The sequence below is a fragment of the Nipponia nippon genome, unplaced genomic scaffold (genome assembly GCF_047370975.1).
Source record: "Nipponia nippon isolate SJK-2023a ecotype South Korea unplaced genomic scaffold, ASM4737097v1 scaffold_19, whole genome shotgun sequence".
NCBI classification, from domain to species: Eukaryota; Metazoa; Chordata; class Aves; order Pelecaniformes; family Threskiornithidae; genus Nipponia; species Nipponia nippon.
The window spans coordinates 6593802-6616995 of NW_028262335.1; the positions used below are offsets into that span (position 1 = coordinate 6593802).

Sequence of the window (23194 nt, forward strand, 5' to 3'; positions counted from 1 at the left end):
CCATTTTACAGACTGGAAACTGAGCGTGACTGACAAGCAGGAAGTCTGGGCATCACCAGAAATAAATCCTGCTTTCTTGAGCCTCGGTGCAATGCCCTATTCGATGAGTTCATCCTTCCCTTCCAAGAGGTCTAATTGCTTGGTCTAACAGGAAATGTCAACCACTTGTCATGCAACGTCAGAATAATGGCCTGTTCTGAGACGTCCACTTGTGAAACCCTACAGGACTCTCCTCTGTGCGTCCTGCGAGCACAGAAGAGACAACACGCATGCCGCTTTGCCCTTCACAGATGGGGAACTTACTGCCACAGAGGTCTCCAAAGACATAATAGCACTGTTCCGAGAAGGTGATTTTGTTCACAGTGTGCCTGAGGTAGCCATGTTTTAACATGCTGCTGGCGTATTTTCTAGCCTCCCGTCGGTCTTTGAAGCCTTCCACGTGTGTGTAAAGCCAGTCAACCACATCTGCTCCTAAAATGAGAACAGGAAGAGGAGATACAGGATCATCTGAGACGAACTGATCTTTTTGGTCTTTTAATCTTCACATTATCAGATGGCCCATTAGTACTGCTGTGCTAGGTACTGAATGCAAATATGAATATGTAGCAATCTTGCTGCAAAGAGCTTAAAATGTTATTTTCATGACTCAGCCTAACTGCTAAATTAGTTACCACCAAACATCAATAAAGAAAGCAAAGAATTATCTTGCATCCAGTTGAACACTACATTAACAGTGACACCATATGCACACAGAAAATTTTATAGTTACACTGTTCGACCCCTTCCGAGTTGCAGCAATGAAAATGACGTGGGATTTACAGGACAGAAGTGATTAGGAGAGTCATCTTCCTCAAGAGGCAGATGTTATGTTGTCAAAAGACCTGGGTTCCAATCCCTTTCTCAGCCAAAAGCAACTACAACCTAGACTGAATAACTGTTAGCACAGTTCAGGTCACAGGACAGTCAGAATCAATGGTAGACTAGTTGTGGTAATTTTAAATGTAATTAAGATGCTTTATTAAGGTTGTGTGGCTGTCTGGAACTGGAATTACAAGGATTGTTGCTATGGTGAACTTGGGCAGATCGCCAGAGGCACAAGTACTTACATAGAAAACCCGAGATACAACAAGTAAGGGTTAAGGACCAGCTGCGTGGGGGTATGAGAAACGTGCAGTATTTTTGGCTGTCCAGGCGCAAACAAGAGCTAATCGTTATTTCCTGTCACACTTAGAGTTGTTCACAAATACCAAGTCAAGGAAATACAAGAGGCCATAGCCAGGGGAAAAAAAAGTTCATAGAAAGACAGTTTCTTCAGCCTATTTCCAAAAAGCCATGTTTTTCTTTTCCCCAGCATTCCTTTGATCTGCTTACCTATCACTGCATTGGAGATGGTAATTTTTAACCACATCCTGTCCCGGATTTCAAGGCCTGAGTCTGGTAGCTGCATAACCTTGACAATAGTAGCCATGTCACTCTTCACAGTTAAGGGAGATTCTTCTAATTCTAAAAGGAAGAAAGGTTACATGCTTCTTTGAAATGACTCGAGTCTGAAAAGAACTTCTCAGTTCCCATTTTGGATGAAACGTTTCAAGACACAGCTTTACCAACAGATGCAAAAAAAGACACAAAGGTTCCCAAATGCACCCTCATCAATGGCATAAATTGCAGCATTTGTACCAATTCTTCAGAGATTGTGCTCGGTGCAACCAGTTTAGTCACCGAGATGCTGAGTCCCTACGTGCCTTGACTTCACAGACCAGCTATATATCAGCGCTTTCGATCCACGCTGCATTGAGATTTGCAGACAAGGAAACCCAAGGAGGTCTACGACCACTGCTTTCCATTTCAATTTGCCATGAACAGCCCTGACCCACCCAAGGGTTCAGTGCACTGTATGCAAAACTCTGTAGGACAAGGGGCTTTGGCTTGTTCTTTCACTTTTGGTTTAATTGTCGGGAATGATACCCATCTGCGTGGAGAAAGATGACGACCATGTCTCAATCAATCTCCATTTGTTTTTTTAAGATTTGGACATCAGCATAATTAGGGAGAATTGAAATTAGAAAAGAAAGCTTCCATCATCAGGATAAAGGCTAGTGGTTTCCTTAAAAAAAAAAAACAAACATATTTCCAGGATCCCAGTGATGGCAGCCTTACAAGCTAACAAGTCACTTAACCCAGCATTACTTTGCCCTGCATTTTTCTGCAGAACACTTACAAAACCACTACTCCCAAATGCCTCAGCAGCTGTCAGTGCTCCGTTCATCTTTCACACACTCAGGGGCAGAGCTGGCTCACCAGAGGCTTCACACTTTCCTGATCAATTTTTAGAATAAAAGCAGAACAATAGGGCTGAGATTCACCCTGCTGAACTGGGGTGCCTACCATAGGAGTCTAGGTCCTTTAGACTAAATTCCTTCTTTACCACACATAGAGGCAAAGCGGCATGTAATATTGAAAGCCCAGTGGGGTGAATTTGGGTCCAAGAGTCTACCAGCCTTCTTGGGATAGCTCTGCAGAACTCAATCATCCTGTCTCTACATAATATAATTATATTCTTTGGATACAGCACCCAGTCCTCCTTCCTGCTCCCATCTTCTCAGCCCTAGAAAATTCATGTCAAGCACGTGTGTCCTGTGTTTGTAGTTCAGACTCTCCTCCAGCAGGAATTCAGAAACCCTCCTCCCCTCCCCTCTCCCAGCTCCCCATATCACCCACCTTTCAAAAGCACAAGGGAACCAATTTTGCTCTTTTCCAGCAACCCAAAATTTTGATAAAAGGTACAACAAGCATGAAACAATGAAAACTGAAAATGCTTCTTTCAATACATGCACTGCAAATATGCATGAAAATATCCCAGACCATCTATGCATGCGGTTTCAATACTTTAAAAAGTTTGAATAAACTCTAAAATTTTGCTTTTGCTTTAAGTTAGTTTGGTTAGTGGCAAAAAGCAACATGTCTGATTGGGGGGGGGGGGGGCAGAACAAACCAATATTCAACTAAAATATGTGGGGAGCAATAAATTGTATTTTCTTGGAGACCCACGATCTGCATATAAAGAACACCACCAGCCAAATGATCATCAATACTTTCTAAGTCTGCTAGTTGCTGTACAAATACGAAAAATTCTAGGATGCATCTAAAATGCATCCACTTTGGTCTCAACTCAGTCAACTGTGGGCCTGACTGCCTGACCACCTGTACAGGTATGTGCACATCTGAGGAAGAGCACCGACAGTAACTCCGTTCTGGGGAACCAGATCTACTGCAAAGCTGTTTCTCAGGGCTTCGGTTATTGGTTTTGAGTGGCCTTTTTTCCCCATTAGCAGATCCTGGTAAGAAAAGAGGTGTATGCTCCAGGAAAACGAAGTCCTACCACAGGTAACACCACCACTGGCTTATATCCTTGTTTGAGTAAGGAGGTACACATTTGCCCAAACAAAAAGGCCCCAGGAAATCAGGCAGTACCTCAGGCTGAATACTACTATGCAGAAATAGTCTGAAGTCTCAATTCAAAATCCTCTGAAGTCCATGCAAGAGAAAAAGAGAACTTCCCAACAATGTCAGCAAGACTTTCAAGAAACACTGAAGCACTTGAAGTTAATCTCATGGAATGGGACAGCACTGCTTTGCAGAAAGGGGTCCTGTAGTGGCAGAACAGCGGCTGGAAAAATCTACCTTTAGCAGAGTAAACGAGGAGCAGGGTTTGCACAGACTGAGGCAGCGAGTCCAACACTCACAAACCACTGTGAGAGAATATTCTCCTGCATCAGCCACAACATCGCTGGAGAACAAGATACTTTTAAAAGCAATAATTACTCTGAAATACCTCAGTCTGCCTTGGCTTGCATAGTCCTGTTTTTGAAGAAATGCATCTGAGAAAATACAGAGCTAACACAGAATAATTCCTGCTGTGTGGTGGTGATTTGTATGGCCCCAAAATGTCAGCTACTTTCATCACTAGCACCAATGCGATGGTGGCTGTACAAATGCTTCAGATATTAGAACTTCACTTTTGATCCCAAGGCTAGAGAGCAAAGGAATGCTAGTCAGAAGGAAAGCAGTTATTTGGTCCGTTTACATTATCCTGGCCTTCCTATACAAACAAACAGCAGACATTCACAATACTTAAAACAAGGAACCATGAAACAGACTTGTCTAAGATGACTCTGGTAATTCACTGCTTCCACTTTCACAGCCAGATACTGTAGAACAGATATTATATTTGCTTCAAATACCAGTGACTCTAGCCTCAGAGGAACTGAAACAGAGAATCTTGCACTGGAAGATGAAAAATCAGAAAGCCCCATTTTGCATGAAGCTCGCTGTTCTTTGAGACGTCAATGCGCAGCCTCTCCTCACCTCTCTCTCTCCTCCTCCGTTCCTCCCCAACTTCGTCTTTCCTGCCAAAGAGGTGCGCACGGGAGGTGCTCTTTGTGCCTAGGGCCCTGAGGTGCTGCCTGCCCTGTCCGGGGTGGGGGGTAACAGGACCGAACTGAAGGAAGGAGCGTTAAGCAGATCACAATAAAGGGCAGGGGTATTCCATGTTTTCTTGCATTCAGGAAAGGAAACATTGTAAGTCACTGGCATAGAAATGAGAAGCTGTCTCCAGAAATGTGGTTCTGCTCCCAAATAACCTTTAATTTAAAAGTATGATTGAGAGGGCGTCTGCGTTCCACACTTCCCAATCACATCACTATATATCAAGGCACACGATACATGAATAGTTCAAGAGGAATGCAGAGTAACAGACTCTTGTTTGACAGCAATCAGCAGATACATTCGATTCCAGCAATCTTTAGTACCTGTAAGGCTGAAAACACATCTCAAGATAAAGCAGTCATCAGGGAAGTGGTTCACTTGCTTTCTACTGGGGATGTATTTCCCCTTCAGTGGTGCTGCCTACTATCTAAAGAGGCACTGAGCTACTACACCTACACAAAGGATAACCGCCCTTTCAATTCAAGGTGAGGTGTAATTCCAGGAACGATGCGCTTATAAAATCTAAGAAAGGGTAGAAGAAAAAGAGGCAGACACTTATGTAGTCTGATAGGGCTTAACTGGTCCCTGCAAATGCAACTTTCAGACTTCAGCCATGCATTTGTCCAGGGAAGGTTCTGTCACTAAGCACCAACACCACGTTGGTCTTTAAAATCCTCAAAATGTTGGTTTTCTTTTTCATTTTGTTTTGTTTTGTTTTTTTCCTAAATTATGTCCTCCCTTTCTCTCTGGAAAAATCTTACAAAATTAAAAAAGTTACTCGGTCCTAAATTTAGACTCCAGATCTGGCAGACACTTCAGCATCCCTCGTTAGACATCGAAGTATTTTTCTGGCTTTCAGTGAATGCATACTGAGGTAGCATTGTTCCACAAATGAGATAATCTCCTCAGAACTTTAAAGCCACTTCAAGATTTCTATGTGCATATAAACAAATATAATAAATCTTGCTACAGATGAACAAATCTGATAGAAAGGTTGCATCTCTAGAGAAATTCTTCCATATTAATATTACAGGAAACAAACACCTACTAATGAGGTGTAAAGTACCTCAAAACTTTCACATCAAGTAAACAGAAGCGTCATTTTAAATATGAACACTTTCCTGAACTAGGACTTCAGTGGATAGTGTTCTCAGAGACACATGCTCCTTGTTTATTTGTCTTGCCTTACTGCCATGTATTTCAAACCAAATGCTAGCTTTTATCTCATGCTAACAACAGAAAGTAAAGGAAGAGTAAAAGAAAGGAAGAGTTTATATTCTTTAAACAAAAATTCCCAAGATAAGGAATCATGACAACTTGTTGGTTACATGGATATGACTAGTTTAGAGACTGCCACAGATGGAGAAACAGGAAAGAAGGCTGACCGTAATTTCATGTGGGACATTAGACTTGTTTTTTCCCTGTTCAATAAATTCTAGAAGTATAAAAAAAGTATAAAAGAAGGCCATGCAAATATCAGTGGAAGATTTCCTAAATGATACACTGACATTATTATCCAGTGACATCTATCTGAAGTAAATTATTTAAATTTATTAAAAAACAGTCAAGTGCAAGGAGGAAGCTCTCACATTCATCGGGGGGGATAAAGTTGGAGGCCTGCCTTGTAACTTTAAAAGGGACCAGAAGCCACCTCTTCCTGAATGTGAACCCTGGCAAAACACCACTGCGTTAACTTCTGACCTTTGGACAAGGTTTTATGCTCCCATAAGAATTACAAATTTAAGAAAGCATTCAAGAGTTCTGTAGTGGCTGTCGTTTTCATCGTGCTTGTGGCTGGGGTCGGTTTTGCGCACAGCTCTGCACTGCTGGCCCCGAGCAGAAGACGCCTGCCCTGTGCTGGCCGCAGTGTGACTTACTTTCCGAATCGGGAATTGAGCTTGTTAGTGAGGAGCTGGTAGATGTGGTGATGCTCATGGAGGGGCTCATACCGTAACGGGGGTACGCTCCCGTCATGGCTGTGGTATGAGAGATCCACGCTGCAGGGTCAATTGGCCTCACTGGTTCAGCTGCAAAACAACCAGAAAGGGAGAAAAAGACAAATGGAATGAGATTTGCAGTAAACACTAAGACCTAGAGGAAGAAGGAATTTTTTTGGGTTGCACAAGTCCTTGCCATTCTGATAGTACAACTGAGATAGCTGCAGCATGAGGGAGTAAAAAGCATCTTGCCAGCAGTAGCTGGTTTCCTGTAGCAATTACCACACCAGCCTGACAGGATAAAACCACGACACTTCTGTTCCTCTAACTGCGGTAGGAGTGAAATACTTCCCCTTGTGGGAAAGAAGCTACCAGTCCAGTAATAATATTTCAGTACTATTCTATACAGTGAGATAGAGATTCTCATTTTGCTATGATGTGAAGCACTACCAAACGCTTTGCCCCAGCTGACGGGAAGATCTCTCCCTACGTCTAAGGGTCTTGGATCCACAATAACCACTCAGACAGAAGGTGAATCTTCAGCTGAAGGTGAATCAGAACAGTAACTCTAGAGCTCTGTATTTGCAGAGATGAGGCATCATTGAACTCCCCTCAGCAGCCATAATGAAACTTTTTAGGACTGGAATAGTCTTGCAAAATAAATAGACAAGACATATAAAGACCATTTGAAGAGACTGGTGTCAGAGACGAATGAAAATTACACTCAGTTAAGGTCTGAAGAGCCACATAGCAAGTAATTTTTAAAGCTGGGAATAAAATTCGATTTTCCCCATAATCTGGATTACTTCTTTTCTTCCGAATTATAGTGGCTGTTGTTCCATTGCCTTAAAACCAGAAATTATGTAAAAGAGGTCTGCCTATGTTTGGTATTTCCTCAAAATATCCCACACATTATTGTAACCAGTTTAGCCTACAACAGCTATACCGCTGTTTGCCCCGGATAATAATGGATGCATCTTCGCTGAAAAAAGGACAAACTTATACAAGCTCTCCCTGTAGCAAATCTGAAATATGTGACCTGTGGGATTTTTGTTTCGATTGTGCTGGTTTTCCTAAGGACTTCACTGAGTGAGCTCCCATGGTCTGCACGAGTCTGGTGCATTGATTTCAATGGACAATGCTATTCTCATCTTCTAAGAAGGACTGGTAAGAAGCTGGTCTCAATGTCATAAGCAGAGCACCCACCAGTAGGAGGCAGCTGTGTTTCTCACATAAGCACAGATCTTTTACAGCTACTGAAAGGTTTATTAAGCCATGAGTTCTAAAACTAGATCATTTTCAAGAGGTTTTATGTATATTATGCCTCAAACTTTAAAAATACTGTTTAACTTCTTTCTAAGAAGTGCACATGTGACAAAATGAGGCTTTTTAACACTTAAGTATAGTTATCCTCCAAACTTTCTTTCAATTGAAAGGTTAAGATCATGAGGATATACCCGCCAAAAGGTTAAGAGCTTGGTCCAAAGCCATGTGAATCAAAACAAAAACTCCCATGAATTCAGTGGGTACTGGAGTCTCAGAAAGAGTACCTTAAACCTCTGCCTCCCAAAACAAAAAGCAAACAAACAATACAACCAAACTTAAAAGTACTGAACTTGTAGGGAAGGGAAATCTGCTCGATGCCACAATAGCTGAAAATATTCTCGACCTTGAGGGCTCCACAGGAACCCAGCAAAGAGCACAAATATGTACTCACCCCTGGGGATGGTGAAGTAACTCCTGGGAGTAGGGTCCCAGCATTTGGCTACTGTTAGGCTGATAGGTCTAGGAAGAAAGAAAACAAGGGTGACTCTTAACTTTCCCTACAGAAGTTGTAACTGCTACAATGAACTCTTTGGAAGAAACTTATTCCTATCCGACAGTTGTCAGGTACATTCTGAGAATGCTTTTGAGATGCTTGCTGAAGTATTTTCAGCCTGAACCAGTATCAGGATGTTTTTGGTTTTGCATAGATCATGAGCACTATTGGTGAAATCTATCGAATGATCAGCTCTTGAGATATTAAAACGCTGATCGTATAAACAAATAGTGCTACTGAAACCAGGCAACTCCTAGTTTGAGTTGGTTTTGGCTGGTACATTGGAACAAGTCTCACCTTTTCATCATTTACCCTGAGAAGTTCAGAGTTGAGATCAGCAGCCACGCTGGTTGCTTATGGAGATCAAAATGTTGATTTCTCTGAGGTTTGCCCAATACCAATAACTGCATATGAAGGATAAGTAGCAAGAGATTTTTGTAATATTCTCACCCTGGTTTGGAGACTATTTCCCGTAAAACTCGTACTGCATCGTCATTGCTCATGTTCTCAAAATTGACATCGTTCACCTGAAATGTTGCAAAAAGCAGAGGTCAGGCTTTGAAACAGGAAAGTTAAAGACATTTTCATTATTTGTTTCCAAATTTATTTGCCTTGTAACTGTTTCCATTCCTTTGAGCAGCTGCAGAAATGTTGTTTCTCAGAGCATATCAACTATTCAGCAGAGTTCGCAAAGAATTATAGATTTAAGTGATAATAGTCTTTGTGACACATTTCTCTGAGTATGAATGAATTCTGTTAATTGAGCGCTATGTCCATGGATCTGGTGGGATGACTGAGCTGAGCCACCAATGGACAAGCCACCAGCACGTATATTTGGACACGGACCAACCTGCAGAAGCATGTCTCCTGGTTCAATTCGGCCATCTGCTGCCACAGCCCCTCCTTTCATAATAGAGCCAATGTATATGCCACCATCACCCCGGTCATTGCTCTGTCCTACAATGCTGATTCCCAGGAAGTTATACTTTTCTATACAGATAGAAAGTGGAGGGTAGGGGGGGAAAAAAGCAAACAAGGTGATTGGAATGATAGCGAAGAGCTAACACCAGGCTACTTCAGTCTTGAAAAATCAGTTCTCTCGACACATCAGCTGGGCCATGTTTGACTTACAATTATCTCAGGTTACCCTACTGGCGTATGTCTGCCTGGCACGTTCAGGGAAAGGCAGCAGGGAAATGCTGCTAAAGACATTTTTTCATACAGGACACTGAAAAGTTACATTCAAAAAATCAGCAAGAGAAATGACATTGAAAAGACATGTCTACACCTGGAAATTAAGCACCCAATCTGCATTAGGCAATGTTTTTTCCACACGTCAGACTGGCAGGAAGAATTTGGTGCTACCGAGAGGTGCTGAATCGGCCATCCTGCGCATTTCTATCTGGCTAAGCAATGAAATGCATGAGCAGCAGAAATGCAAACCTCCAGTGCCCTTCTACTCTTGCTCCTAACAATGTCTGACCCCTTCCCATTCCTAGAAATAAGAGCAGAACTCCATATCCTGGAGTTCTAGCTCCTTCCCTGGGCTTCTTGGGAAGAATATGGATCTGCTTGTGCCAACGGCTCAGTACTGGACTAGGAATCCAGGCACAGTCAACAGAGTAGCAACTCTCAGCTGCCATTCCCTCTAGTTCAGCTGGCATCCTTTCCAATCAAGGAACTTTCTACTGCCTCCAAAGGCTACGGCACCATGACAAAATACATGTGTATCAGTTGAAATTCATCACAAATAACATCACTTATCCTCTTACCCATGTTGAGTGTGACAGTGATGATATTTAGGGACATGGTAGAATCAGTGATGCTGCTGAACGAAGACGACTGCAAAATACAACAGAAAATTCTCAAGGTTTCAAATGGCTCAGAATAAGACAATAAAAAGAACTATTGAGGATTAATTAATTGGGAACTGATTAATAGGTTTCTGTTTGGAAGGCATTCAGAAACCATTGTGGTCTCCTCAAAATTATCCTTCATTTAGAATCTGTAAGGAAAAAAAATCTGAACACAATCTGCACTTTCTCCAAAGCTGTGTTTACAAAACACAGAGAGCAAGTTTCTACATTGAGATTGCTCAACTGAACTTCACGTTGAATCATTTCTGCTTCCTGACTACATGACCGACAGGCAGACATTTAAATACGAAAGTGCCCAGCGTAGTGTGAATTATTCCATCCATGGCTCCTCCCGAAAGAGAGAAGTGAACAACACATGATCCTTCAGGAACTGAGAAGACAGACACTCCCCCCCCCCACCAAATGAAATACAAATGTGCTTATCAAATATCTTCTAAAACATTACTCCAGTTCTTGTGATAAAATGTATGCATACTCATTCTTTAATCTGTGAAGACTGATATTTACAGGATAACGAAACAGTTACTTCAAGTATGCCGTCTGGACGATCCTCATTCTGCTACCATAGGACTAGCACAGAAAAGAGCAAGAGAAAAGATTTGCGATTTCCTATAAACATCGATTTCTCCTTTCAGCAGAATGCAAGTCTCAGCAATTTATACATCAGATGTCTAACGACACAGACACCCCCTGCCCACGTCAGCCAGTAGCATAATGGAGGTTCTCCTGTAGAGACTGGTCTTGAAAGAGACAACAAGAAATGCGATCACTTAACAGTAAAAGGAGAAAGGGAGAGGAGAAAAAGACTCTTGACTCTAGTGCTGCAGAAGTTCAAATGTTAGAGATTTAGTCCAGGGTAGACTGGAGTCAAAGGGAGCCTTTCCAATGAATTCAAGAGGGCACAGATCTGTTCTGAATCCCTTCCTAATTCACATGCTACACTCAAAATCACAGTTCACCTCCTTGGAAAATGATGATGCCAACCTTACCCTGTCAATCTGCCGCATCCTTTGTTTCCTCCTCCTGCGTTTATGCTTCCGTATGAGCCGGGATGAAGTACTTTGCTCAGTGGAGCTACTCAACCTGAGGAAAATTGAGAGCAAATGTCAACTCTGTAAAGCTGAGCCATTTGCATTTCTCTGCACCCTGCCAAAAAAAAAAAGGCCAATTCCTACAAATGCAGGAGAGAGTAAATCATATGGACACCATCAGCTAGCTTACAAGGTATTGCTCTCTTTGTTGCTGAACTGCTGCTCAGTCCCAGTGTGTGCTGTATCTTAGCCTCTGCCTAGGAGCACAGAGAAGATACCAGCTAAACTACAGCATGGATTAGAGAGTACAATTTACCAGCTTGCCTTCTTTTGGGAGCAAGACTGAATGCAACCCACATCTCAACAGGCATATAACACCCTGATTTTACCGCCCAAAGGTCAGAGGTAGCCATCTTCCACTACTTTAACAGTGGTCCTGACTCCAGGCCCATCAAAGAAAAACGCACGCTATAAGAACAGCTGTACACTAAATAATGATTTTAATCTCTGCTCTGAGAGAACAGACAATCTGGAGAATCTCTTAATATTCATTTTTGTGAGTCCTGTCATGGTGCTGTTATTTTCTGCTGCTGCTATCTACCCTGTTAACAGAAACTTAACATTGGGGCTTGAATTCAATGAAATAAAGTAGCAATTGATAATAGCCACTACCAAATAGTGACAGAGGAATAGTGAATGTGATTTACCTTTACATATTCTGTTAGCTTTATTTCGTTGTGGGTTTTTTTTTCAGGCTCTTCAAACTTGCAGAACCTAAATGTGCCACGTTCTACGTATAAATCCCCAAGATCCCCCTAAGAGTTAGGAATGTTAATCATTCTCATTTTACCAATAGTGGACTGAGACACAGAAAGACAAATGGATTTGCCCAAATTAATTTCAGAAGCCTGGAACAAAGCCTAGATTTCAGAGATATCGGTGTAACAACACAGAGGCATCTGTCCTCTATTTGTTACGTTAAGAACGGCAAAAAAATAGAGTAATGCTCCATCGTTAACCAAGATTAAAAAAACCCCAACCCTATACAACACAAGGAATTGAACTGGCACTGTCACAAAGAAAACAGTGCCAGTCTCTTTCCCCAGTCTCCATGTCCCTGTCTTCAAAGTTCTAGCCACATGCAGGAATGCCAGAATGCTGCAAGCAACACTTGATACTACCAACTTCAAAAAGGAGCTTGCTGTCATGAGATTACAACCCACCACACTGGGAAACCCATCTTGCATAAAGTAGGTGTGTTTTAGGCGAGCATACCGAGCGGAATATTACAGATGATGGAACTGCTCAGAGGGTATGAATCTCTTGACATTCTCTTTGAGTTCCCAAAACTATTTCAGGCATGTTAACCTCACACACTCCTTTTTTCCCCTCCCAGCAAGGCAAATTAATTTAAGGAGCCAAGAGATGGCATTTTCAAGAGAGATCAAAAATTTGATAATTCTCCATCTGTGGAAACAGCTCACAGCACCTGGTTTTCTGAGGCTGAACCTTTTCAACAGGAAAAATAAAGAAGGCTCTCAGATGCAGGGCTCCCAAAATTGGACTTGTTAACATTCACCACTCATCTTGAAAGTACTGGCAAAGATTGACACAAAACCCTCCTAACCTTTTACTACCAATATTCTCCCCCTTCCTATTTCCCCTCCAGTTTCATTCTCCTCCTCTTCTCTCCCAGAACGCCTCATGAGTAGGAGTCAGACAAAACTTTCCAGCACACAACAGTTTAGGAGAAAGGCAAGGCGTGTTGCTCCCATCACAGTGAACCTGCCTGCTCTTTGAGAAGGGCAGCAAAGAGGCAAAAGACTGGGGGAGCTTTTCTGCGTGAACACAAGTCAAGCAACAAGACACCTTCAAAGGCTATGAGAGAGATCCGAGTGCCCTTCTGCCACTGATGAGAGTATGAATTCAGCACTCTCATCTGCAAGCAAACCCTCTGCCCACAGGCTCTATTCCCTGCTGCCGACAGAACACAAGGGTGGGAAAGCCCTGCTCTTTTGCATGATGAGGCAAGACTTTCCACTACTTTTGAAGACAGATGAGCTAGTCCATAACAGAAAGGACAAAACCTTAAAATTTTATCTGTTCTTTTGGCTACTATAATCGCACTTCAAAGTCATTCACAGCATTCAGGCAATTGATTTTCCTTGTTTACAGGCATATTTCACCTACTGCCATATCGTATTTTACGGCTTTATCCCAGTGTGCATCACTGAAGGAGTACGCAGTACTTCCTGACACCGACTTTTTTAGAATGGCATCCTCTATTGGTTACTATGGATAAAGAGAATTCATTAAATTCATACACGTAATTTCATGTATTCGGTTTCCCATTACTATGTCCCCTGAAAGGGGTAATGCTTCCGGCTAACATTGCCTACTGTAAAAAGCAATTTTAAGTTAGCAGTGTTCATATAGCAGCGAAAGAAAATGGAGAGGAAAAGCTACACTGAAAGCCACACCTGCCTGCAGCAGGAGATCATGCTGGGAATTCACCCAGTAGCAAAGTTCATCCTTCACTTTCCAGACAACGGGTGTTTTATCTGGATAGCAAGTTATGGAAACGAGGGATAGGAACAGTAGAGTTTCAGCAGACAGTTCACTGAATTTGTCTCCAGCAGTCTTGGCAGTGATCTGCTGCTATTTCACGGCACTTTACATCCTAAGAAGTAAGCAACTTAAAAGTACCTTCCAATGTATGTTACCATACTTCCTCTGTCAATGTTTTTCCTGATCACAGACAGCAGGTAAGATCTGCCGACTGCCGAGACTGACTGGCTATGCCAATTTCTTCCTCCTGCTCTAGTGCGCATCAATACTCAGAAAAACAAAGAACAATTATTTCCAGCTTTTAGTCTGATTTTCTAAAATTGGACTGGACAAAAATACCTTTTGCCAGCACTGAGTATCTCTAGAAAACAGAATTGCTCTCTGACTCCGAGTCCTTAAAAGGGATATTTTAATCCACCATCAAGTACGGGACACAAAAATACTTTCATTACTATCTTTAGAGAGATATATCAGGGATGAGTCCAAAAGGATGGACTGGAAAAAAAGAAGAAAAGTCTAAGTCACCGCAGAAAGGCAGAGAGAGCACAGCTGAGGTGATGAAGGTGTGAACAATTAGCTTATGCTAATATCGGCATCTTGTTCCTTCTTCACTTTTGCCCTCCCTACTTACTTGGGCAACTTGGGGGTGAGATTACTTTGGAAAATTCACTCCGTTCAGTATGCGACCAGAAGTTTAGATTCCTCTGTAAGCAGTGAACATTTTGGATTTTTCTTTGAAATTAAACCAGCAAAACCAAATACTGGCAAATCTCTGAACTTCTGTTACCAGATGATAATATGTGAGAAGTGAAGTTCTTCTATTCTGTGGTATTTTTTTCATTCTACTTCGCATTAGACTGGAAGAATGGAAATCAGTTCCTTAGAAAAGCCACAGTTCAGGCTTAGTTCAAGAGGACAGACAGTATTTTAGAGAAGTAGCTACTTGAGCTAAAACAGCCTCTCACATCAGTTGCACAAAATTGATGATCAGAATGCACTGCAGAAACATTTTTGTGTGCTTCTACATTGGCTTCCATATAGCTAAACATTAGAAAACGTTACTTATTGCACTGGAGGAACTGTGAATGGAGAGCTCGCTCAACTCAGTTTTTTCATCCCTCCTTGGGGGAAGCTGGACGATGACCGAAGTTGCCTTAATCAGCCTGCGTGTACGCAGAAGGCAAGACAGCCTGTATCGGCAAGACTCCCACACTGTGTGAAAGTGTATTTGTAAACAGCAGGTTTCACAGTCTCTGCAATTCCTGAGTCAAGCCTATATCTATTTTCATGTAGCTATGGTACCACTTCATCATCTCTTCCTGTAATTTCTTTTAAATCCATAGCCTTAATGCATCCTCGCTGAATCATTCATAAACACTGCATATCTCATATTCTAGGATTAGCTGGATGCTAAATAGCAGCTCAAACGCATTCTAATGAGGAGTAATATTTTGATCTCTGAAGTATCCCCAGAAATAAGTTATTATTACAATTTGATGAGCAAAACAAGATTTGAGCTTTTGGAAAAAATAAAGTGCAAAGATGAAAAACACATCTGGAATCATAACTACCAATTTCCTGCACTAGCTTCCGGCCAAAACCCTGACTGCGCTTCTAGCAGAAAGTCTAATAAATCCCACAGCAGACATTTTTAAAAAGAATAATAATAATTTGTCCAATCTACATTCCCTAAAGGAAGGAAAAAAAGGTAACAATTTGTTAAAGAAAGCTTATCCATATAGTCTAAAAAGAACTAATGTTAATTTCTTAAATGAGAAATAAACGTAACCAATTTTTTTGCAGTGAATTATTTTAGTTGCATTGAACTGAGAAGGCTAATTGCAAGTTGCTGACAATAATCCTACAGCTACAGATGCCATATCTACTACACCTTTCTTTGCTTAACAGAAGACAGAAATAAGACTCTTAAGGTAAAGTTTACCGCAAGCTCCCTACATCGATCTCTACTCAAAATACCACCTACTACCTGCAAATAACACTAACATTCCATTATATCATACTTTGAAAACAAAGGAAATAAATTATTGCACTCACACTACTTGAAGGGTTCTGTACGCTCCTGTAGTATTTGTGAATAAATTAATTCAGTGGAACAAAAAAATATTCTTTCTCTCTAACTAAATGCAACAGAACTTCCTTGGATTGGAAACTAACCACCTCTGCTGCACTGCTCCAAGTTAAAAATAAAATAACCCAATGTCAAACACACACTGTTAGAAAAGCATCCTCAGCCTTACAACCTCTTCACTTCCAAGACAGTAACATCCTTTTCATCTGACTCCTTCTCTCAGTGACCTCCTCCACGTACAGTCTCCTTTACAACGTAGGTTCTGACAGCAGAGTTCATCAGCCGTTATTAAACAAACTTACCCCCTTCAATCTCTTTTTCCTCAGGCCGCTGTCTCCAGCAGATCTGGAGCATGCTCGATTTTCTATTTGGCTGTATTTGCCTCTAAAGAAAACTTCTCCCTGCCAGCACAATGTCTCATCTGCTTGAGAACATCATCACCCTAACACAACAGCATACCTTGGAGCATTCCATTTAGTTGTTCTTCCCGACTAGCTGGCCTGGCAGCTATTCTGCATGCCAAAAGCTTCTGCCCTAGCCTAGAAAGGAAAAGGCCTGCACAGCAGCTTCGAAGAGTCTCTTTCTTCTCAGGTCAGACGCAGGAAGCTTTACTTTATTAATATAGAAAGATTTAGCTGGGTCCAGTATAATGTGCTTCGGTGGCCACCCTGACTGTGCTAATCCTGCCCTACTGCATATCTTGCTGCCATGGAAATGATTAATTTATTTACAAGAAACAAAATCAGCTGCGGGGTGGTGGTTGTTTTTGTGGGCTTCATTTTTTAGGGAGGGAAGGAGGGTTAGAAGCCCTGAAGGCTCCAGGAAGGCTTAGAGTATGTTCAGGTTAACTACGGATCTTGCCAACCCTTTATGCACATGAATATCCAGGTGAAGTACAAAGCATCCAGAAGGCTAATCTTCTGTATCTTCGGGTGTTGGCAACTTCACTGTAACTGCAAAATAAGTTCTTGAAACTAATGCAGGACCAAATCTTACATGTTCATTTAGTTACCCTTTCAACCCTTTGGAAACACCCAGCCTTTCAACAGAATTTGAAGGAACTGTTGTTCTTCAACAGGTTTTTAAGCTATGACTAACTGCAAGACCAAGTATATCCACTGAGTTTAATAAGCTAATAATCTGTTTGTAAACATCGCAAATATTAAAGTATCTCCAGGACTAGTTGTTCTTTGCTGTTTCCATTCTACCTAGAATTTAAAAATATCACGTTGCACCTTATTTGTTTTAGTGACAGATTTCTATGAACCACCAAAGATCTGTAATCTTCTTGTTCTCTGACAATTAATAGAAATCTGTAATGGGTTTTCATAGCTCATTTGGATGAACAACAGCTCTAGAGACAGCATTCAGAGAATGCTGCCACTGCAGCCAGGAAAGGGAAGAATATTAGTTTTGATTAATTTTACATCTTTAAAAATAGGTATTTTGAATCTGAGAAATGTATTGGTTTATAAACCTTTTACGGAACAACAAAAATATCTCTAGAGATTAACAAGCACGTCTTAAAATGAAGAGCTTTTTTGCAAAAAGCAAGGAATAACTCACATTCTCTCTGTCTGCACAAAAAGAAAAAAATAATTAAGAAGTCATAAATACAGCCTGCCTTTGCAATAGCATTAACTTTGATGAATTCCTGTACTGCTCATAGGTCTCAGACTATGCAATTACATAGGAATTCCTTTACAATTCAGCTTAGTGAAATGCATACTTATTAGGAACCTATGCTCAAGCTATTTTGTTACAATATTCACACCATTACCTTATAAACAGGCAGACAGTTGCACATTGCTTTGATCATACTTGCTATTAAAAGGAAAGAAGAGGAGCAGAATTTTTCTCTTAATTGGAATAGTGGCTATAGGCAGCTTGGATAGCAACCCCAATAGCTTAGCTTGTTTCTCAGAGCAGTGATTATATACAACATGATGTTACTGATGAATTCTGAGCACTCAAATCATAGGTAGCAGAAAAAAATAGAAGAAAGGACAATTAAAAAAAAAAAAGGAGGGGGAAAAAACAAAAAGAGAAGATATAAATCTTCTCATCTCGCCAGTCAGCATGTTTCAGGAAAGCCCAGAAATACAGTCAAGTGTCTGGGAAACAGATGCAAACAGTATTTAACAGCTCAGGCGCTATGCCAATGCCCTACCTGCTTGTGTTGTCATCATCATCAGAGTCAATGAAGCTGCTGGATTCCAGCTCACTACTCATCATGGTAGAAGAGCTGTCATAACCAGGAGGGTGCTCACGGTGTCTGTCCAGTTTCGGATGGCCATTGATCCGAGGGACTGTAAAAACAAAACAAACGGAGTATTACTAGGCAAAGAGGAAGAGCAAGGAAGAAGCGCCAGTGTGAGCAGCACCACATTCACACCGACAGCTGCAGGCAAGGCTGCAGGAGGATCCTTATGCTGAAACCAAGCTCTTTGCAGAACCTGATTTCATTCAACAGCTGGAAAGCCTACCGCCCTGGCTGGCCCACCTGCCTACCTACCTTTTTCCTAACTTTTTCCTGTCTATGGCTCAGTTCATGGGCAAGCCATAAATGGATCGAGGCAGAAGTAGCAGGCATGAGCAAGTACTATAGTGGTATTGAACATCAGCTAGAATGGCCATGAGAAGTTGATGTCAATAGGAAGGTACATATCTTGAAAAAGCAGCAGACAACACAATTTAAATTTGGTACGGATAGGCCTAGCAGCACAGAAAACATTAAACAACGTTCCTTGATGAGTTCTATTGATATCTCACCCATAAACCCACCCTTCCCTTGATCTGTGCTACGTGATCCTACCCCCATACCTACACCATCTTGTCTGGGCAGTACAGCTGCGTCAAAGTCGCATTGTCTTGACCATTCCACACACATAAGATGCTTCAGAACAATTTCTTACTAATCCCTGGCTGTGCGAATGTTGTCAGACACACGAACATTCCTGTAGATAATCCCCTCAGTAAGAATGCCATTTACTTGAAGGCAGCTGTAATTCATCTTTTTCTAGAGATATTTTATGGATTTTCCTCTGCAAAGGAAACTCTTCTGCCTGCTTCCTTTCACGGACCTCTCATTAGAAGACCCATAATCTGTAAGTGCTCTATTTTGCCAAGAATGCTTCTTTCCCTGAAACAAGAAAGGCTCAGCTTGATAAGGCACCTGGTCGAGAAATAAACATAACAGGCTTCAAACACAGACTGATATTTTAAAACACACTCTCCAAACTCACAACTCCCTCCCAGGTCCAGGGGATCTGCTCTTCAATTACGGAACAGAAAACTTTCATAAAGGAGGAATGTCTGCAGTAGGAATTATACATGATGCTGTGCAACTGTACACGTTGAAAGTCAATCGACAGTTCTTTCTATTACAGTAACGTGGTTTGAAAAACCAAGAGCCACCCTAAATACCTGGCTGTGAAGTCCACCGTGGCGAGCCTTCACTCCTCTGTTTCAAATTGCTCAGCAGTGAAATACAAAAACTGATCGGTTTTCTTCCTGCCTGAGGAATGTGGGCCTAATTATTTATGTCCATAAAGGGTTTTAAGAGATTCAATAAAAGGTAATAGACATATATAAGATTTCATCTCCATTTTTTATACATATATCTAAACCATTCATTTCTGCAAAGTGAAATAATTGAAGCATAACGCTGCAACAAATTCTCCTGCTGTGTCACCTCCTTATCCTGGTTGATCACCCAGCTTCTAGACACATCTATACGTAGACAAAGTGGCTCTGAAAACACTTAAACCGGCTACCCAAGAAGACCAAATCTTCCTTCAAGTCACAGAGCAAAACCAAAGCTCCATCCCTCCCGCAATAGCACTGAGCTTTGGTTTGAAGAGAAGCTGAACAGCAGCATCCCTTCATCAACCTTTTCAGAACTGATACTTGTTTTTCATTTTGCCATATGCTGAGATGATACCATTTATTCAAGCCTTGAATCCTCTTCTGAAACTAGCACATACGAGTAATGATGAGTCAGGGACCGGCTGCTGTCCTCTAGGAACTGCCTCAAAGTCAAAGGCTATGTGGTGTTAAAAAAAATGAAGCTTACCAGGTTTCAATTTCAGGCTCTGCCTCCAGAGCTCCTTATTCCTCGCGTTCCCATGCCTCACTTCCCCATGTGTAACATGGAGACACAACAGCATTTGCCAGAACTTTTTAGACTGCGCATTCTACAGCGCAGAAAGCCTCTCCTCCCGTAATCTGGTCATCACAACTACCCCAATGGGCTCCCAGTACCAGGTGGTAACACTAGATCTCAATGAAAACCAATTAATCAGCTTGTCAACAGCAACTCGAGACTTCAGAATGACAACTCTTCATAGACACAGTGGGAAGAAAGCATTTAAAGGCCTGAAGTTTCAGTTCTGTCTGAATAAATGAGTGTTCATCGGTTTCCTCAAACTCTACAATCTAATCTAAACTGGAACTTCACTATTAATGTGCTTCTTTTGGTACCACAGATGACTAGCTGAAAATAAAGTACCTTCAGGAATCCCACATCCACACTCGAATAGTCTCCTAGCTCTGCCTTTAAACTAACATCTAAAGAGCAACCAATTATGCCTGCATATGCCAGACGTATACACATAAAAAGAAACACAGAGGCTGGCCAAATTTTACTCCTTCTAAGCTGGCACTAACAGCTTAGAGGGAATATCTCATCCAGACAGCGTAGAAACCAATACAGCTGTTTGTGGCATCGCTAGTGAGGAGGTCAAGACTATATTGCATTGCTGCTGCTCATCGGGAACAGGCAACTTGGACCACTGAGAGCCAAGGTCAAGTAATCCATTCTACAGAGTCCCTGAATGTTCACCCCAGCCACTCATCCAGGCTTTAAAAAAAACCCAATTCTTTCAAAGATGCTTTCATCCATAAGAAAAACAGGGGAAAAAAGGAGAAGGGAAAAGATATCCAGATTCTAAGGCTGAAAAACAGCACTTTTCAGCAAATTAATAGGCTTTAGACAGTCAGAGTTCTCTCTTTTAAGACTAAGGAGAACGTCACAGACTTGAACAATTAAAATGCCTCCTTTTCTTGTGCTACAAATCCACTTTTTAAGTCTTTATATAGTGGAGCCTAGAGTTCAAAACACTTCACTGGATCTGGAAACCTGGATGGTAATCCAGCATCGGACCAATTCAACTCAATCTCTTCAGCCTCAGCTTAAGTATAAAACCAAGCCCAGCCACCTTGTCCATTTATTCTTTGCTTCTACACAATGAAACATCAGAAACTGTGGAGCGAATTAAAGCCTCTTATTCCAACAGATTGCATAACCCAAATATGCATTCACTGGAACCAGTACTGGAACAGCTAATAATTGACATTGGCACCGCTATCTAGCAGCCAGATCACTTTCAGGGAAGTAAAGCATTCCATACTCTGACCTCCTTGTCTCCCTTCTAAACACACTTCACCTTTAAGCCTAATTTCAGGAGCAATTCTTGGCTTGCAAGAATATCACCACCAACAAACCAGTATGCTGGAGTACCAGAACGCTTTCAACACTATCACCCTTACAAGCTCTGCACAGTTTTCCTGAAGGGGGAATGACACCCAGGAAAAGGTGGTGACATACGTACAGTGGCTTGTGGTAAAGCGTTCGTGATTCTGAGTTATGAGGGACAGAGACTCTCACCAAATGCAAATCCAACACAGTCCCAAGGAACTTCGAGTTGGCTGCTGATTACTCAAGTCTTGCTTCCACTGACGTTTCCCTTCCGACTTCGACGGGAAGTGACAGCAAACCCTAGAAATGTACTGGCTGGCACACAACTGACAACAAATCTATCATCTTTGCCCCTTCTGAGTTTTAAATTTCTGTTTTTCATAGAGGAGCAGTATATAAGCTAGAACAGATGGAAGTCAAAACATCAGCCATGGAGAAAACTGACTTATGTTTCTCCACTTGAAAAATCCCTTCTTTTTTATTACTGTGCTTGTTTCTCCTGCATTCCCCTGCTATTCATCACTTGCAACTTATAAAAGTAATCACATCAATGCTGGGTGATAATGCTGATTTCATTTGGAGAAGCTGACAGTGAACAGAGCCCTGATATGAAAAACAAGCCCCTGCCAGAAGCGGCTTTCCCAGCTCTGATCGGGTGGGTGGCAGATTACAGAAAACAATGACCTGGATTTTATCCACATTTAACTGGTATAAATAGGAAGCAAATTTGGGCAGCATGTTTCTCTCATCAGAGATACTTTATTTACATTTGGCTTTGATTATTATTAAGTATACAGCCCAGAAAGAAAGTTGCCAGCATGATTTTGTAATCTTTCTCTGCAAAACTAGTCTGTTTATGCAGCTGGGGAAGGAGGGAGGGCGCCTCTGGTGATCAATAGGTGGGTTGTCTCAAGTGCCCACTAGAAATCACCAGTCCTGTCTCTCCCATCACGGGTCACGATTATTAGACCATGCAGAGTCTTCATTTCATTCCAAGTGGGTGGTCTAAAAGCTTTCACTCTTGTGGACCTTTTCCACTCTAAAACTCCATCCTGCATTCACTCCTCTGCTGAGAATTCTGGATGTCATCAACTGGGGAGCATTAAAGGTAGATAGCTACAGACTGCCGTCTCCAAGCTCTCAACCAGACCGTGCACAGCTGGCAATGAGGACGGCTATGAAATCAGGACATGTTTCAGCGTCACATCTCATCCATTGTGCGTTACTTATTCAGAAAAATTTTGTCCTTAAAAACATTATGAGCAGATTGCTATTTTATTGAATTTGCAATTCAGAGTCATTTGCCTAACACTTTCAATAGATCAAACTCTGTAACTCAGCTGATTTGTTTTTCATGTCTCTGACCACTGGACACCATGATCAGCAGTTGCCTGTTGTTTCACTGCTAGTAAGAAACTTCCCAACGCCAAATCTGAATTTGCTTCCTGCTAGCATCCCAAAAGACCGTTCTCGTGCTGTCTCTAAGCAAGCTTCCTTCAAAATTTAACTTTATATTTATGGCACTAAAAAATAAAGTAATTGAGCTGTCACCCAGCTCTAACTGGGCTCAAATACAAGCTTTCTGACTCTATTGCACTGTTCTCATCAGTATTTTTTATACGAAATGCTCTTCCTCTCCTGCTTGGCCTAAGATATACCAAGGATTACAGCACAGCAGGCACATAAAACACACTGTGATTACTTTGCAGTCTACACAATTATTGACAGGAGCTGAAACCTTTTGGCTTCCCAGAACATCCTACAGTTTAAATTTCCCCCATGTACGTTTGCTGTTGTTTCAGAGACTATGAACTTGAAGCTAGGACTTACGTTCCTATCGGATGGAATAGGACTGCTAATCCCATGTCTAATACTGAGTCTCAAACGGTTTCCTCATTCATTATCAGGT

The 23194-nt window shown here is 41.6% G+C and overlaps 1 protein-coding gene across 4 annotated transcripts in view; it reads right to left on the reverse strand.

The window, feature by feature from the left end:
- Positions 1–23194, reverse strand: part of DVL1 (dishevelled segment polarity protein 1) — a 106804-nt gene that overhangs the window by 10120 nt on the left and 73490 nt on the right. For 3 of the 4 annotated variants that reach the window (XM_009460906.2, XM_087755457.1, XM_087755458.1), the window contains 9 exons: positions 17977–18115; positions 11108–11201; positions 10014–10083; positions 9092–9231; positions 8692–8768; positions 8140–8207; positions 6363–6512; positions 1372–1503; positions 304–471 (listed from right to left, as the gene is read on the reverse strand). In XM_009460906.2, the coding sequence (XP_009459181.1) occupies positions 304–471; positions 1372–1503; positions 6363–6512; positions 8140–8207; positions 8692–8768; positions 9092–9231; positions 10014–10083; positions 11108–11201; positions 17977–18115 (1038 nt within the window). The remainder of the gene's footprint in view (positions 1–303; positions 472–1371; positions 1504–6362; positions 6513–8139; positions 8208–8691; positions 8769–9091; positions 9232–10013; positions 10084–11107; positions 11202–17976; positions 18116–23194) is intronic. The other variant, XM_009460907.2, reaches the window with a different exon arrangement.